This window comes from Myotis brandtii, unplaced genomic scaffold (genome assembly GCF_000412655.1).
Source record: "Myotis brandtii unplaced genomic scaffold, ASM41265v1 scaffold1341, whole genome shotgun sequence".
Classification (NCBI taxonomy): Eukaryota; Metazoa; Chordata; class Mammalia; order Chiroptera; family Vespertilionidae; genus Myotis; species Myotis brandtii.
The window spans coordinates 653,419-672,795 of NW_005354761.1; the positions used below are offsets into that span (position 1 = coordinate 653,419).

General features: G+C 33.3%; 1 protein-coding gene across 1 annotated transcript in view; it reads left to right on the top strand.

Annotated features, from left to right (window-relative positions):
- Nucleotides 1-19,377, top strand: part of CCDC73 (coiled-coil domain containing 73) — a 57,568-nt gene that overhangs the window by 20,736 nt on the left and 17,455 nt on the right. Inside the window, exons 5-8 of the mRNA XM_014534952.1 lie at nt 1,689-1,763; nt 7,480-7,518; nt 16,361-16,496; nt 16,722-16,801. Coding sequence (XP_014390438.1) covers nt 1,689-1,763; nt 7,480-7,518; nt 16,361-16,496; nt 16,722-16,801 — 330 coding nt within the window. The remainder of the gene's footprint in view (nt 1-1,688; nt 1,764-7,479; nt 7,519-16,360; nt 16,497-16,721; nt 16,802-19,377) is intronic.

Sequence of the window (19,377 nt, forward strand, 5' to 3'; positions counted from 1 at the left end):
CGCTCTGATTGGCTGGTGGGTGTGGCTTAAGGTGTAGCGAAGGTATGGTCAATTTGCATGTTTGTCTTTTATTAGTGTAGATAACATTGGCAAATATGTTCTCCCATGCAGTGGGCTTTCTTATTGTTTTGTTGGTGGTTTCTTCAACTGCGCAGAAGCTTTTTATTTTGATATAGTCCCATTTATTTATTTTCTCCTTAGTTTCCTTTGCCATAGGAGCTGTATCAGTGAAGATGTTGCTCAGACACAACTTTGCCTAATATCCTTGCAGTGCTTAGAATATTTAACTAGTTTTTTTTTGGCAAGTTTACTTTAGTTTTCCTGTTTTAAAAAGTCATTGTTTATTATACTATTACATGCATTTTTTAAATTTTCAGGATATATTGTCAATGCAAATACAAATGGTATTTATTTCATAACAGTGTGCCCTTAGAAAATGTTACGTTATTATTTATGAGTAGATAGCAAATTACTGAAGTATTTAAGAAAAAACTTCTGGAGGGCAAAACTAAACTTTCAAGAATGATTGTTGTCTCTAAATCATTTCCTTTGTTGACTGGCTTTTTCCTTCCATTCATGTTTTATTATTTATTTTCTCATTCATTGTAAAAGCATATTCACATTTTATCAAGTTCAAACAATAATCATGTAAAATATATCTATAATCTCACTGTGTAAATCACTGTTATCTGTTTACTTACCTGTGTTTTAATCTTTATAATTGTTTGTAGTTGCAAATGAAGATGTGTGCCTTGGAAGAAGAAAAGGTATTAATTACTTTTTTAACAATTTAAAGCATGGTTAAATGTATTTGAGTATCAATTGTTGCCATAATGGAAAGGAGTATTAGTAATACACTAATGGAAACTGTTAATTGCTGAAAATCTTAGACACAGAAAGGACCCAAGGGAATCGTGTTACTTGACCACTGTTATTTTGCAGTTGAGAACATTGAGACCTATCAAGATTTGCTGAAGTTCAGTATCCCATTTTGAAGTGGTAAAGTTGGGACTAGAACCCAGGTCTCTTCAGCCCCCAAATTAATGCTATTTCCACTCTACTGCAATTAAGTGTAATATTTTTTAGTGCTTTTTAATGCAATTACCTTCTTTAAAAAACATTAAAATGATTGTCATCCGGGTGCCAACCAACTGGAAAAGAGGACACAACTCCAAACATTCCTAGAAATTCATCTGGCATTAAACATTTTTCCTAGCTATCTAATAGTTAATACATGTTTTGAGTATGTCAATGAACATATCACTTATAATATTAATAATTTATGGTTTGTTATTTTTAGCTAAAGACCTTCTTTTAAAAATTCTCCCATATCCTTAAATTTATAAGACAAATGTACCTGTATTTTGTTAATTAGAATATATTTATTCTAGCTATATGAATTAAATACTTAATTATACAGTATTCATAAGTTCTCAAGAATGGTGTATTGATAAAATTTGTTGTTATAAGATTTTTCATTTCATAATATTTATAATCTCATAAACGACTTACTGTAATTTTACAATGTTTTGAAGTCTTTAGAAGTTTAAGTTGTAGTGTGGATACAAGTGTAAAGCCTGTGAAGTATTACGTTTACAGTGGAGAGTTTGGTTCTTAAGCTCTTATATTTCCACATTAATAGTATTATTTACATAGGAAAATACTGAAATATAGTTTTTTACTTAAAGGGAAAATATCAACTTGCTACAGAAATAAAAGAAAAAGAAATAGAAGGATTGAAAGAAACATTAAAAGCATTACAGGTAAAGTAATAAGTATTGCTTAAAAAGTAATTTGGCATTTTAGCATTGTATCAGTAAAATATCATTAAACATGTAAGCTAGCAATGCAAAGCTAATAAAAAAAATCACCTATGATATATAATATATAATTTAGTACTTTTTATCTTAGAATCTTGAATTTCAAATTAGAAAGATTTTTGCTTCATTTTTTATTTTAAAAAGAAATATTAAAATAACTTTCATTATTTTTCATAGTAATATAATTAGATATATATTGTTTTTAATACTTTACAGATTAAAGTATTAAAGGAAAATAAGTCAGGCGTGTATACTATGACAGATTCACCCATGGTTCCTAAAATTTTAAATAACATTGAGTCATTATTACTTGCTAAATAATGTGGTTATTTTCTGTAAATACAAAGATGAAGAAAACATCACATTTGCCTTTAAGTTGTTCACAGTCTCAGAGAATACAGAGGTGTACAACTAATGATGATTTTATATATATATATATATAGTCTATGTGCCGAGCACTTTTCTAAGCACTGGGGATACAGCAGTGATTAAAAAGGACAAAATCTCTGCCCTGGTGCACTTACATTTTGATAGGGAATACAAACATTAAAATTAGATTAAAAAGTAAATTAAAGATTATTGGAGGGAAGATATTCACATGATTTCAAAATATCATCCTATAGATAATATTAACTACAGAGAGCAAAATACATTTTTACAGTGGAAGGATCCTGGTAGTCACTACCTTAATCAGGTAATTCACACCATAGTGTGGACTTGTTTAAGTAGATGACAAACTTTCTTCCTTTAGTCTGATTAAGGTAGTACAAGGGTTCCGTTTTTCTCCACATCCTCATTAACTTCATCTTTTTTTATCACAGCCATTCTAATAAGAGTTAGGTGATACCTCATTGTGGGTTTGATTTACATTCCCCTGATGATGAGTGATGTCGAGCACATTTGCATATACCGTTTGGCCATGTATGTGTCTTCTTTTTAAAAAAAATTATTTTATTGATTTTTTTACATGGAGGAAGGGAGAGGGATAGAGAGTTAGAAACATCGATGCGAGAGAAACATAGATCAGTTGCCTCCTGCACACCCTCTACTGGGGATGTGCCCGCAATCAAGGTACATGTCCTTGACTGGAATCGAACCTGGGACCTTCAGTCCGCAGGCTGACGCTCTATCCACTGAGCCAAACTGGTCAGGGCAATGTGTCTTCTTTTGAGACATGTCTATTCAGGTCCTCAGTCCATTTTTGAATTAGATTATTTGTGTTTTGTTTTGCTAGTGAGTATATGAATTCCTGACATATTTTGGATATATTTGCAGATGTTTCTCTCATTCTATAGGTTGTGTTTTCACTCTGTTGATTATTTCCTTTGCTGTGCAGAAGCTTTTTAGTTTTATACAATTCCACTTGCCTGTTTGTTTTTGCCTTTGTTGGCCTAGACCAGGGGTTCTCAACCTGTGGGTCGCGACTCCTTTGGCGGTCGAACGACCCTTTCACAGGAGTCACCTAAGACCATCCTGCATATCAGATATTTACATTACGATTCATAACAGTAGCAACATTACAGTTATGAAGTAGCAATGAAAATAATTTTATGATTGGGTCACAACATGAGGAACTGTATTTAAAGGGCCAGAAGGTTGAGAACCACTAGACTAATGTCAAGAAGCTCTTTTCCCATTTTTTTTTTCTTCTAGTAGTTTTACTGTTTTAGATCCTATGTTTAAGCCTTTAATACATTTTTAGTTGATTTTTGTAATAATGCAAGATTTTGTGTATGGTGTGAGATAATGGTCCAATTTCAGTCTTCTGAATGTAACTATCCAACACCGTTTTTTGAAGACTGCCCTTTCCTCACTATGTATCTTGGCGATCTTGTTGAAGATCAGTTGGAATAGATGCATGGATTTATTTCTGGAATCTCTATTCTGTTCCATTGGTCAAGATGTCTGTTTTTATGCCATTATCATACTGTTTTGATTACCACAATTTTGAAATATATTTTGAAGTCAGTTTATTCATCTTGCTCAAAGTTGCTTTAGCCGTTCAGGGTGTTTAGTGGTGCAATATGAATCTTAGGATTGTTTTCTTCTATTTCTGTAGAGATTGACATTGAATCTGTAGATCACTTTGGGTAATAGGGACATTTTAACAATATATATATTTTTAATCCTCACTAGAGGATATTTTTTCCATTGGTTTTTAGAGAGAGTGGAAGGGAGGGAGGAAGTGAGGAAGAAAGAGAGAGAAACATCGATGTGAGAGACACATTGATTGGTTGCCTGCAGCCAACCAGGGATGGGAATAAACAGAACAGGGGTACATGTTCTTGACTGGGAATCAAACCCGAGACCCTTTTTGGTCTGTGGGCTGATGTTCTAACCACTGAGAAACCAGCCAGGACTATTTTAACAATATTAATTCTTGCATCCATGAACACAGGATGTCTTTCCATCTATCTGTATCTTAAAATTTTCTTCATCTGTGTTTCATAATACTCAGTGATCAGTCTTTTACCACTTTGGTTAAATTTATTCCTAAGTATGTTATTTTTTTATTGCTATTGTGAATTCAGTTTTTAAAATTTTATTTCCTTTACAGTTATTTTGTGTGTTTTTTGTAGATAGAAAAAATGTGGCAGATTTTTGTATGTTGATGTTGTAACCTGCAGTTTTAATGCATTCATTTATTAGTTTTAACACTGTATTTTTTGTTGTCTTTAGAGTTTTCTACATATATGAACATGTTATCTTTAAATAGAGTATTACTTTTTCCTTCTAATTTCGATGTGTTTTTTTTCCTTGCCTAATTGCTCTGCCAAGGACTTCTAGTACTGTGCTGAATAGAAGTGATGAGAATGGGTACCCTTGACTTATACTGAATTGATTATGATTTTTACTGTGGGCTTTTTATAGATGGCCTTGTGTTTACGTAAGTTCCTTGTATAACTGTTTTGTTGAGAGATTTTATTATGAACAGATAATGAATTTTGTCAAAGGCTTTTTCTGCATCTATTGAGATGAACATGATTATTTGTCATTCTGTTAATGTGATAAATACCACATCGATGGATTTGCTATGTTGGACTATCTTTGTAGCACAGGGATAAATTGCACTTGTCATGGTGTACTATCCTTTTAATATGCTGTTGAATTCAGTTTGTTAGAATTTTATTGAAAAATTTTGCATCTATGTTCATCATGGATATTGGTCAAAATTTTTTTGTCTTGTGGTATCTTTGTCTGGCTTTGTTATCAGAGTTTCAAAATATTTTTGAGCCACACCAGCCAGGGCTACAGCTCCTTAATTGTACTCTATAGCTCTTCTAGGGCTATATTTTCAGTTGTAGGTAGTAGTTAAAGTGTGTGTGTGTGTGTGTGTGTAAGTAAGTGCTGGGACCTCCTAGTCTTGCTATCACTCCCATGAATTCTTTACATTTCTCACAAATAAGCCCTTGCTGTCTGTGTTCTGAGCTTCAAATTGTTACTTTTTTCTTTCAGTTTCAGAGAGAGGAAGGGAGAGGGAGAGAGGGATAGAAACATCAATGATGAGAGAGAATCATTGATCAGCTGCCTCCTGCACTCCCCCCACGGGATGGAGTCTGACCGGGAATGGAACCATGATCTCCTGGTTCATAGGTCAGCACTCAACCACTGAGCCATGCTGGGCCGGGCCAGATAGTTTCTTAAGTTTGTCATTTGTATTTTGATTTTTGTTTAATTTTTGCTATTAATTATTTATTTTTAATGACTTTTAGGCTTTGTAATGGTTAGAAAGGCTTTTACCACTACAAAGTTATAAAGGGATTTACCCAGGTTTTCTTTTATTACTTCCTATGTACTAAAATTTTACATTTCATCTCTGTTGACTTGAAGTTTATTTTTGTAGCAGAGTATGAGATATGAATCTAAGTCTGTATTTTTCTAGATTCTTATCCAGTTGTCTTAACATTGTTTAGATTCTCCCTATTTGAGATGTTAGGCAGTTTTTATTTTGGATTTCTTTGTTGCTTTGATGTAGCAAAGTGAATAAAAATTAAGTACAACAAAATGTCAATGAGTTCCAAGAAGAATGTTTTCAGTAAAAATAAGGGAATGGATTTCATGCCTCAGATTGGATGATATTAGTGATGTAGTAAAAAATCCTTTGTCTTGCTTCAACAACAACACAAAAGTAGGACGTGATTAAAAACCCCAGGGAAAATAGATTACTGTATAATTAAGGCATAAAGCATATTAAAATTTGGTATGGTTTTGAGCAGATGATGGAATATAAGAAGAGAGAAGGTAGTTAGGTCCTGACACTAGTAAAATTATCCTTCATGTAGCATGTTGAATCTGTATGTAGAGAAGGAAATGTAGTATTAGCCCCTTATGGGGTTCTGCATTAAACAATGTTTATATTGATTGCCATAACATAAACACTGTTGGCTTATCTTTTGTATAATTAACCTTTAAATAAAGCATGGAAAACTTAATTATGGCTACAGAACAAAACTTAAATGTTACTAACCTTGTTGATTAAAAAGTGTGGTAAAGTGAAGTTGAATCCAATATACAGAAATATTTTTTAAAGTTGATGGAACAAGAAATACAGGATTAAGTCTCCTGTTTACAATTATCAGCTTGTTCAAGGCAGTGTGCTAAAAAATTTATTTCATAGGAAATATGAAGTAATTATTGTATTTTTTCTTAAAATTAGTAAATATGAGCAGGATTTAAGAAAATAAGCACTCATACATGGCTAATTGAGTTTTAACTTGGTTAACTACTCTGGAGGACTATGTAAAATTGTTAAAAGTCTATAAAAATGAACAAAACTTAGGGATTCAGCTCCTTGGAATTTATCCTGCTAAAATGAATAACTATACAGTTCTTGGTTCAAGCATGTTTATTTCAGAATAGTTTCATAAAGCTGTAAACTGGATAAACTAAACAAAAATGAGAGTGATGTGATAAACTATGATATAAATGTGGAATACTATGTAGCCATTAAAAAGTTATGTTGTAGGCTCACTTGTCACAAAAAGGTGTTTGTTATATATTAGGTAAAAATAGGGTACAAAGTAGCACATATATTATTATTCCTCTCCCTTCTGTCTCTCTTTTAAAGTATAAATGCATAAAAAGTATCTGTTAGAATAAAAATATCAAGATTACAATTTCTGGGTTGTGAGATGATTTGTTTAAAACAAGTTTATCCTCTTCCTATTCCTAATCTGTTTTTATCAAATTTTCCTATTCCCAATCGATTTTTATCAAATTTTCTTCAATGAAGAGCTAATAATAAATGACAAACTCACCTAGACTGCTCTTGCTATTCCTCTTGCTTTATTTTTCTTTATAGTAGTTGTCACTCTCTTAACTTCTGTACTTCTTACTTATATTTTGTCTGTCTATCACTATCTCCACTGGACATAAAGCTTATTAAGTAAAGGAAGTTTGTTTTGTTCACTGCTGTATCCAAGAAAAGTGCCTGGCATATAGTAGGTGCTCCATAATATGTGCTGAATAAATAAATGAATGTATTGCTTTGCTAAAAGGAAGAAAGTTATGGTAAATAACATTAAAAAAATGTCACTGGAAATAAATAGTGCATGGAAGGTAAATGGCACATTTCATAGCATTCAGTTTTATTATCAGGAGGAATTTGTAACTAGTTAATTTTTAAAAAAATTAATGAGATTTTCCACTTGTTTTCAAGGTTTCTAAATATTCTTTACAGAAGAAAGTGAGTGAAATGGTAAGGAAATTACAAAATATACACCCTCCCCCAGACAGATACATATTGTGCATTGTACTTTTATCAATATAAATGTGACTCAAAAAAAGGTTGAAATTGGATATTAATATCTTCTTTAAATGACTAAATTACAAAAATCACTTAATCTGTTTCACAAATTTATTTCCAGATTACATAGTGTTTACATATGATAAAATAAATTTAATACAGGTTCTGTAGTATTGGTAGAGGTTTTATATTAAAATAAAACAAAGAAATAAGAACAACAAAACCTTTTAAACATATCTTTTCTAGGTGTTTATACAAACATGAAGTTATTAATTATAGCCTGAAAAATAACAATAACATGATGTAGCATTTGAATACAGCACTTGGGGTATGGTATCCATCCTTTATCATGCAACAAGTGTTTGTGTATTCCTCTTCTATAGCATATTAAATGTCAATATTTTCATTTTTACAGCATAACATTTTATGAAATACTTACTTTGATATTCCCTTTTTATCCTGGTTTGATTTGAAGGATTTACTTTTGTATTTTTGAGTAAGCAAAATTCTCCTATATCAACTTAAATCTTCAGAGGGCTTCTTTGGTGGGTTTACCCTATTTCAGTCTTCCTTCTTTGGAGCAGACCATAGGGCAAGGAAAATTAATTTTTGAGTAAAGTTTATATATTATATATAAATGAGAAGTAAGAAATGAAAGGTTATCCTTCGGACATTAAATACAAAACAAAGTATTTTCTCCTTGAAATTGTTTTGGTGTGTTAGAAAATAAAAGAGCTATAGAAAGATTGCTAAGCTTGATTAAATAAAAGATGTGAAAATTGTGTCACTGTTCAACTGGAAAGAATAAAGATAATATTGTCAGACTGTTTTAAACTATTATTTTAATTAAAAAGCTGAAAAACTAGATTCCAGTTTAGCCTTAAGTACCATGACATTTGTACTGAAAGTCATCTTCAACGCTACAGTGGTTTTACACAAAATATAGTGAAATTGAATAATGTGCCCTCTGACCTGAGAGATAAGGCTACAAGTTAAAGAGTAAAAGCAACATAAAATGTGTTTTATTTATTCCACTTTAAAATTTCATCAAACAGATATTCATAATCTTAAAAAACCATGGAAACATGCAGTATACTTATGGTTGGCTTTGGCCACTTCTGAGCATTTTGTTGCTATGAATTACAGCCTCTAAAGAATCTACTAAAATGATATTTGAGTTATAGTTATATTTTTTCTGACAGTTCAAAGCCTTCAATCACTTTGCATTAAAAAACTTTATATAGAGAGATGTACATTTAATATTTATGCCCATTATGGCAGAATATTGTATGTTTTGAGATAATTGATCTTAAAGTTAAATGTAGTCTTTTTTTTCCTGAAGATTCTTACACTCTTCTTTTTACATTATTTTTATTTAATTCAGATGAGATATTTTTTTAACAAGGATATTTTGCCACTTTTATTTATTTTTATAGATTTTTAAAATTGATTTTAGAGAGGAAAGGAGAGAGAGAGAGAGAGAAACATCGATGTGAGAGAGAAACATCGATCAGTTGCCTCCTATACATGCACTGGGGATTGAACTGGCGACCTTTCAGTGCACTGGACAACTGGCTCAACCAACTGAGCCACATCAGTCAGGGTCAGATGATCTTTTCTTTATTTAAAGTGCTATGCAATATTCAGTACTTCAGTTCATCTTATTTTATTTAAATTAGTACATTTATATTATTTGACTCTATGGGCAAGACAGGAAGCAAGATGGTCACTGTGTCAATGTCGGACTTTGGGGAGTAATTAATAAAGTTGTGTGCTGAAAGAAATAATTTAAAAAATAGTATTAAGAAACTTTCAAAGAAGTTTATGATCTTCTTTTGGTGAGCCCTTAACTACTACTAAGTTTCTGTCTTTTGTGGATTCAATAAGCTCATTTTTGTGGAGTTTGTCTCTAAATTAACAGAGTTATGAATTGAGAGATGCATCTATTTCTAAAGGTACTCAAATCTTCTTTTGAACAAAGGATCACATTGATTATTACTAATAAAAATAATGCAATAAAACATGATAAAAAAACAAACAAACCAGAGAACATCTGAATAACTGTCATTGTGATTCGATCATTGAGGTGACTATGTTGTAATGAGTAGCTAATAGAGCTTAATGAATGAAGTAAACATTTATCCAACCATCTTTTAGTTATATTTTATTTATTTTTGTATATCCCTTTCCTCTAAAGAAAATACTTAGAGATTTATTTTTCTTTATTAAAATAAAGTTTCAATATTGAAGATTTTCACCCTGACCAGTTTTGTTCAGTGGTTAGAGCGTCATGGGTCACAGGTTCGATTCCAGGTCAAGGGCACATACCTTGGTTGCAGGTTCCCCAGCCTCCCTAGCCCTGCATGCAGGAGACAACCAATTGATATGTCTCTCTCACTCTCACGTCCATGTTTCTCTCTATATATATCACCCTCTCCTCCCTCCCTCCATCTCTCTCTAGAAATCAATGGAAAAAATATCCATGGGTGAGGATCTTAAAAAACAATATTGAAGGTTTTTATATGATTTAGAATTACCACATATTTTCTTTCAGAGTCGAATATTTTTAGACTGAAGACTTGTCTGGAAATAATCTTCATAATTATAATGATTATGTATATCAGTACACACATACAAAGTATAAATTTCGATTCTTTAAGTAATATACATATCTTATTTTTGTGACTAAGAAAGTATCCTACAGCCCTCTCATCAGAGGGTTTTCAGAGCAACAGCTCCTTCTCTCACCTCCGCATGTAACAATAAAGCTGTGTGTATGTGTAGAGAGAAACTGAAAAATAAAACAGATGGTTCTTTCATTACCAGGTTGCTTTGGATTAATTGAACTGAACATGTTATTTTTTTCAAGGAGACGGAGCTGGATCCTATGGCTAACCAGCCATGAACTACAGTAATGTAATAGGTGCTGCTGGGTGTGCTGTTGGATTTTTTTGTTTTGTTTTTGGCAATTTCATCATTCTGTCAAGTATTTTGGGGACAGTGCTTACAAGTGAAGAAGCAGCACAACCTTTGTCTTGGATAATTTCTAGTGGTACAACGATTGGGCAGACAGCCTCCTGAAGCTCCAGCACCCTTACCACATTCTTCATCTTAAGGAACAGAGGGCCTTTGGAAACGGATTCCTTAAAAGTGCAGGAGAGCCAGCCATGAGAGGCTACCTCATGGCTATATTCCTGAGTGCTGTCTTCCTCTATTATGTGCTGCATTGTATACTATGGGGAATAAATGTCTATTGTGAAGCCGTGGTGTTGAGCATCTTTGGGATATAACTTTCTTCATATAATATTTCATCTCCTTCAACTGATGGAGTGATTCTTGGACTCAGAGATACTCGACCTTTCTAACCTAAAATGCTTGGATAAGAGATTGTTTGATAAATGTAGATACTACATATGTTTTCCTTTGTTTAAAAATATTTGATGAATGATGATATTTGTATATTTTAAAACAACTTTGAGTTAGAATGTCACATATAAAACTTAGAAGAGGTAAAAAAAACAAAACACAAACAAAAAAAAGAAAGTATCTTACATATGCCATAAATTTTTAAAAAGTGAGTTTTATAATCCCGTTGCTATATTGGGTTTATATTGAAGAAATTGAAAGGTAAGTTGCAAAATTAGAAATGAATAATATATGAAGTTTTTGTTTTTTATATTTTTCTCTAAGATTTACTTATGTGTTAGGTGTCCCATGGGAAATTAATTTTATTTTGAAAAGTTTTCAAATCAGTCTTCATAAGGAAATGAGAAAAGGGAGAAATGAGCTGCTATAGCATTTATTAGTAAATGTAGTTCTAAAAAGTTGCATGTAGAAGTCAAGACAGTCTCTTCAATAAATGGTGTTGGGAAAATTGGACAGATACATGCAAAAAAAAATGAAACTAGACCACCAACTTACACCATACTCAAAAATAAACTCAAAATGGATAAAGGACTTAAACGTAAGACGGGAAACCATAAAAATCTTAGAGGAATCCACAGGCATCAAAATCTTACACATTATGTCGTAGCAATATCTTCACCAGTACAGCTCCTAGGGCAATGGAAACTAAAGAGAAAATAAACAAATGGACTACATCAAAATAAAAAGCTGCTGCACAGCAAAAGAAACCATCAACAAAACAAGAAAGCCCACTGCATGGGAGAACATATTTGCCAATGTTATCACCGATAAGGGTTTAATCTCCAACATTTACAGGGAACTCATACAACTTAACAAAAGGAAGATATACAACCCAATCAAAAAATGGGCAACGGACCCAAATAGGTACTTTTCGAAAGAGGACATACAGAAGGCCAAGAGACATGAAAACATGCTCAAAGTTACTAATCATCTGAGAGATGCAAATCAAAACAACAATGAGATACCATCTCACACCTCAGAATGGCTATCAACAAATGACAAGTGATGGCGAGGATGCGGAGAAAAAGGAACCCTCGTGCACTGCTGGTGGGAATGCAGACTGGTGCAGCCACTGTGGAGAACTGTATGGAGTTTCCTCAGAAATCTAAAAATGGAACTCCCATTTGACCCAGTGATCCCACTTCTAGGAATATATTCCATGAAACTAGAAACACCAATCAGAAAGGATATATGCACCCCTGTGTATATAGCAGCACAACTTACAATAGCTAAGATTTGGAAACAGCCTAAGTGCCCAACAGCAGATGAGTGGATTAAAAAACAGTGGTACATCTACACAATGAAATACTATGTCGCTGTAAAAAAGAAGGAACTCCTACCATTTGCAACAGCATGGATGGACCTGGAGAGCATTATGCTAAGTGAAATAAGTCAGAGAAAGATAAATATCACATGATCTCACTCATTTGTGGAATATAATCAACACCATAGACTTATGAACAAAAACAAATCCAGAGACAGAGAAGCATCAATCAGACCATCAAACCTCAGAGGGAAGGCAGGGAAGGGTTGGGGGGAGAGATTAATCAAAGGACTTGTATGCATGCCTATAAGCATAACCAATGGACACAGGCACTAGGGAGGTGAGCGCACGATGGGGGGTAGGGAGGCAATGGGGGGATAAGGACACGTAATGCCTTAATAAAAATTTGCATGTAAATATTTTTAAATGATTCCTATTTTAAATGTCTTGAGGCTTTTAATTAATGTACACACACACACACACACCCCTACTCGTTAATTATGCATGTTCTAGCTTTTCTTTCTTTAACCTTGATTTTCATAGATTAAGTTTGTTTAAAATGAGGTACACATGTACTTGGAAAGCAATTAATCCTAGCATTATTTTCTTGTGGACAGATTCTTTGCATTTAGTAGTAAAATGATGTAAAAGAATAAATAGCTTGAACAAATTCACAAAGGTAAAAAGAACAATGTACTTAGCTATTTATGTACTTAGCTATTTTCTAGTCATCTCAATAAAATAATCTTTATTATGGTATAATATATGATATTAAAGTTTGAATAACACAAATTTATTTGTATTTTTTAAAGTGTTCTTAGGTTTCTCAGGCAGGTGTTACCAATCTATTTTTTTGTTGTTATTTCCCAAAGAATTTACACTATTTGCTGACAGTCATGCAGTTAGTGGCAAACTTGACAACTGGCCTCTTCATCTCACTATCAAGACAGCCCATGAGATTCATGTATGAACAGTTCCATATAGGCCTGTATGGGCTAATAAGCTATAGGAGCTCATATGGTATTTAATGTGGCTATTGAATAGACCAGCGGTTGCCACTGGTGGTCCATGAGGTCCAAAAGGTTGGCGACTGCTGGTTTAAAGAAACCTTGGAGCAGCAGTTGCCAGCCCATGGTCCGCGGAGGTCTGAAAGGTTGGCGACCACTGGAATAGACTAATGTGTGAAAATAAGAGTCATGTCATGCAAACAAATGAAACTGCATTTTAATTGAATTCAACTTTGGCCTCAAGGAAAGGATGTTGGAGTAGAGAATATCATAAATTAATGTGTGTATAAGAGCTCTGTATGTAGAGAATATCTATGAAATCACTTGATTTTTGCCGCATTTTTAGTTAATCGGGATTATTAACGTTTGTAGGCATTAACAGCCTATTTTATTCACCACTTTTTCACTGAAAGTTAAAGAAGTCTGCATCAATATGTAGGGGATAATATTCTCATAGAAGCTATGTATAAATTGCTTGCATTGGAAAAATGTCTTTAGACCGGTTTTTTGGTGGAATTGTCTGAGGTTTCTTCATATCTGCTGAAAGCAAATATAATTCTCTGGGTTAGAGAATTAAGTGGTATTTTAGAGGAATGAAATGTGGTTCATTATTGTTCATTGTTCAGTTATTGATAATAGTGACTACTCAGGTAGGCATAAGATCTCGGGAGGTAAGTACACTTGTCAGCTTGTTTGCTTTGATAACTGCTGCACAATTCACTCAAATGACTAAGTAGTAAATTTGAAAAGATCATAGATGTGCATGAGAAACTTTCAACTGATCTGTCATAATCATTATCATTGATATTATCACTTTGCTTAAAATCATTAAAAAGTGTCTTTGAAAAAGTTAAAATTATCAATAAATTTTCCAAGATAATTAGTCAGATACAACTTAAATTGTAACGTGTGTTCTCTATTAATATTAGGGCTGTTCTTATTTCAAATAAAAAACTATAAAGATATTTTAATCAGTTAAGGAATAATAATAAAATACTGTGATGTACTTAGTATGTGACAGTCCTGTTCTCGGTGCCTTATATGTATTATTTTATCCTCACAGCAACCCCTTGAGGGAGATACTATAACGATCTTCATTTTAAAGACAGGGTATATGATTTTCCCAAGGTCATACAGCAACTGAATTACAGAAGTACTATTTAAACATAGGTAGATTATCTTTTGACCACTCTATACTGCCTGTCCTTGCTTTTTAGCAGAGATAGCTCTAGTTAACTTATGCAAATGGAGACTTAATGGAGGCCCTCACAGTAAATCAGAAAGTGAAGAATGGGCTTGAGAATGAACAGTGAGCAGGGTAATTCCCGAGTTTGTGAAGCAGGAGGTAGGAACCCAGGAGAGAAGTCTCACATCAGTCTGGATGGGATCGATCATCACTGAACTTGTTTAGTGTTATATTCTTTTTGCTCAAGATTTAAATTCCCAAAAGGTAGAAATCAATTGGTTTATTTTGGGTAATAAGGTAGGCCCTTCACTTGACTAGGGAAAAAGAGGAGCCCTAAATTTTAGCCCTACTAGGTTGTAATGAGGAAAAAAATATTAAAAAAAAAATACTTGAAGTTGTGTTATTGTTGGGTAAGGGAGACAGGTTGCCAGGCAAATTTAACAAATTTCCACTGTTGGAACTCTATGGGGTTAATTCAGAAAATAATTACTGAGTGCCAGTCAATTGGCCTACACTGTTCTCTATCACTGCTCATTATAGAAGCTGAAGCATGTGGCAAAAATGAATGAAAGTTGTGATGCAGTAAAACCAGTCAATGATTCTGTTAATGCTAAGTCCAGATCATGACCTTTAAAAATGTTATTGATTCTATTAAAATAACATTTTTCTTTAAAATGTAAAGTCATATTTCAAAAGTATGGTAAAAACAAACTCCTTTAGCTAAAAGCATGAAGGCCCATACTGTATGTAGAGTCCAATTTTTACCAATTATATCTCTCAGCTTAAGTAGACTTTTTACTATACTATGTTGCCTCCCTGTCACTAATAAATATTATCCTCATCATTTTAATTTTTAATGCAATGAGAAGGTGCTACATTCATTAAAACTAATCTCAGAAAAAAATGCCTGAATTTTGATCATAACACATCATAATTATGCCAGCAAATTTAGAGAAAAACATTTTTCCTAAAAATATCCTATCTAATAAAGACAGACTATGCAAATTGACCACCACTTCGTGACAAAGATGGCGGCGCCCACAGCCCATAAGGAGGGAATATGCAAATTGACCACCACTTCGTGACAAAGATGGTGGCGCCCACAGCCCATAAGGAGGGAATATGCAAATTGATGGTGGCGGCCCTGCCAGGACACTTGCATCGTCGCCATGGCAACGACGCAGGCATTCCACCCCGCCCCGGCTGCTCCGGGCCTCTGGGCAGTGCGCGAAGGCGGAAGGCAGCTCCGGGCTGGAGCGAAGGAGGAAAGGCGGCTCTGGCTGGAGCGAAGGCAGTTCCGGCTGCCAGGGGAAGGAAGGCCTATTGTTGCATGAATCTTTGTGCATTAGGCCTCTAGTTGCTTTAATATTTCCCCCATGTTGCTTAGTAGACTGCACTAACTTTTCAATAAATAAAACCAGTTGATTTTTAAAAAATATTTTTTTATTGATGTCAGAGAGGAAGAGAGATAGAAACATCAGTGATGAGAAAGAATAATTGCTTGACTGCCTCCTGCATGTCCCCTACTGGGCATCAAGCCTGCAACCTGGCCATGTGCCCTTGACTGGAATCTAACCTGGGACTCTTCAGTCTACAGACTGACACTCTTATCTACTGAGCCAAACCAGCTAGGGCAACCAGTTGATTTTTGAAAAAGGAAACTGTAAACAAGAGAAATATAATCATAAGTCACTGTTTTGTTACGGGGGAAAACATGCTTTAATTTTATATAGATTTAGAAATATCTGCTAATATTTCCTCCCTATGGTATACTCAATACTTTTTCATGACACATTTATGTTAATGACAGGTATTAAAAACAATAACTTTTTATATGTTTAATATATATGTCTGCATATTTTTATGTGTGTGTTACGTATGTATAACATTTAAAACAACTCTTCAAAATAGGAACAAAAACTCCAGTTACAGCTTCTGGCTAAAGAAGATCATCAGAAGCAACTGAATGAAATTGAGAAATACTATGCCACAATAACAGGGCAGTTTGGATTGGTAAAAGAGAGTCATGGAAAGTTAGAACAAAATGGTAGGTGCTGTCTTATTTAAACATATATTTAATAGGAAATGTTTAAATGGACTTATTTATAATGAATAAATTGAAGTTAACTGAGATTAGTAATAGTGAATTTTATTTAAATTCAGTAATAATCATACACATTGCAATGAGGCTATTTTCTTGTCCATGTTAATGATATATTCTTTAAAATGTAAATTGAATATAATATTTTCCTAAATGTCTTTCATGTTGCAGTACAGGAAGCAATACAGTTAAACAAAAGACTTTCAGCTTTAAATAAAAAACAAGAATCTGAATTATGCAGTTTAAAAAAGGTATGGCTGATACAGTGTTATAGTATTAAATAAAATTATAGTCAAATAGTTTTATAAAATATTACTAGAAAATTTTTGATAGTTTTTTATAAATAAAATTTTGAATACAGGTTCATAAATTTTTAGTTATGATTCCAATAAATGTAATGAATAAGTTTGTTCTAATCTATCTGAAATATTGTTTGACTTGTCACCAGTGGCATGCATTTTTCTGGTAACATGAGTAGCCTATAAGCATTCACTATATGTCATTTCATTCATTCAATCAATACTTGAGTGATTCATTATGCCAGGTATTATGTGGCACTGAGGATATAGTATGAGGAAAACAAAACACATCCTGCTTTTTTGAAGTTTATAATTTAGTGGAGGAGCTGGACATAAAACAGTCACATAGATTAAATAATTTTAAACTGTTATAAGGGATATGAAGAAAAAGTAAATGATATAGACATTATAACAGGTGACATTATTACATTGGAGGTAAAGGGGTGAGGAAGGGAAGAGAATTAAGTTTTCAGGCAAGAGAAGCAGCATATGCAAAAGCCTTGAGGCAGGAGAGAGTTTAGTTTATGTGAAGAACTAGGAAAAGTGTGGTGTGGCTGGAGAATCACAAGGGAAAGAATGCATTGGATATTTATTGATTGCTGACTGAGCATCAATATCCCCTTACTTGACATCTGTACATCTTCTTTAGTGAGGTGCCTATTCAGATCTTTTACATGTTTTTAATTGGATTGTTTATTTTCTTATTGTTGAATTTTAAGAATTTTATCTATAGTTGGGTAACAGTCCTTTATCAGATGTGTCTTTTATAAATATTTTATCCCACTCTGTGGCTTGTTTCCTCCTCTTGACATTGTCTTTTGCAAAGTAGAAGCTTTTAATTTTAATAAAGTCTATCTTATCACTTATTTCTTTTGTGGATTGTGCCTTTGGCATTTTACCTAAAAAGTCACTTATATACAAGGTCCTCTAGATTTTCTTCATTGTTCTAGGAGTTTTATAGCTTTGTATTTTACATCTAGGTCTATGATCCATTTGAGTTTTTGTGAAGGGTATACAGTTGTCTAGATTCTTTTTTGCATGTGAATGTCCCATTGTTCCATCACCCTTTGTTGAAAAGATTATCTTTGCTCCATTGTATTTTCTTTGCTCCTTTATTAAATACTAGTTGATGGTATTTATGTGGGTCTATTCTGGGTTCTCATTTCTGTTCCACTGACTTAATTGTCTTTTAAAGTCTTGAAGCTGGGTAGTGTCAATCCTCTTACACTGTTGAATGAACTGTTCTGGGTTTGCCTCTCCATATAAACTTTAGAATTAGTTTGCTGATATCCACAAAATAATTTGCTGGGATTTTGATTGGGATTGTAATTAATCAATAGATCAAGTTGGGAAGAATTGACATCTTGAAAATATTGGGTCTTCCTACCCATAAATATTTAGTTTTTCTTTGATATCTTTCATCAGAGTCTTGTAGTTTTTCTCATAGATATTTTATATTTTGTTACATTGATACCTATATATTTCATTTTGTAGGGTGCTAATGTTAATGGTAATGTGTTTCTATTTTCAAATTCAACTTGTTCACTGTTGGTATATAGAAAAGTGTGAGGTAATAGAAAATATATGTATTGGTCTCTGCCCACAGTTCCTGGCACAGAACTCTTAAAACCCTTGTAATGAATGTTCTAAGTGATAGGAGCACCTTTTGTTCTAATGAGGTGACTCTGGGTGGGCTCCTCAATGGGGACTGATCACTAGAATGACGAAGCCATGATTAGAAACTTGAAAATTTCAGCCCTGTTTCCTTCATACCACTCACTTCTCCAGAAAGGGGAGAGGGGCTAGAAAAGGAGTTAATAATTGATCATGCCTATGTGAGGAAGCCTTCATAAAAATCCAGTAGTATGGGTTTTGGAGAGCTTCCAGGTTGAACACATCCATGTACTGGGAGGGTAACACACCCAAACTTCATAGAAACAGAAGTTCTGTGCTTGGGACCCTCCTAGATCTGGCCCTGCGTATCCTTCATCTGGCTGTTCATCTGTATCCTTACTATATCCTTTGATAAGCTGGTAAACCTAAGTGTTTTTCCTGAGTCTGTGAACAACTCTAATCAATTAATCGAACCCAAGGAGTGTGTCCTAGGAATCTCTGTTTGTAGCTCATCAGTCAGAAGTGCTTAAACTTGTGATTGGCATCTGAACGTTTTCTTTTCGGTCACATCCTAGAATATTAAAAATGGCTCTTTTACATATGAAGAGGAAAAGCTGCAATTTGAAAAATTTGTCTGTAGTCTCAAATCAAAAAACAGTTAGGACCACTAATTTTTGTCAGTATAAACTTCAAATGCTAAATACTCGCTGAGTAGTTGTTTTCAGTGATCTCTCTTTGGTTCGTTTATTTTTGATTTAATATTTTTGATCAATAACTTAAGCTATTAAATAATTAATTTTGATGACTATATTAAAATATTAATTCAATTAGCTTTTGCATTATGAAAAGATTATGCCTCATAAATTTCTATACTAAATTATGTATTCTTTACTAGAGACAAATGTTTCTTTATA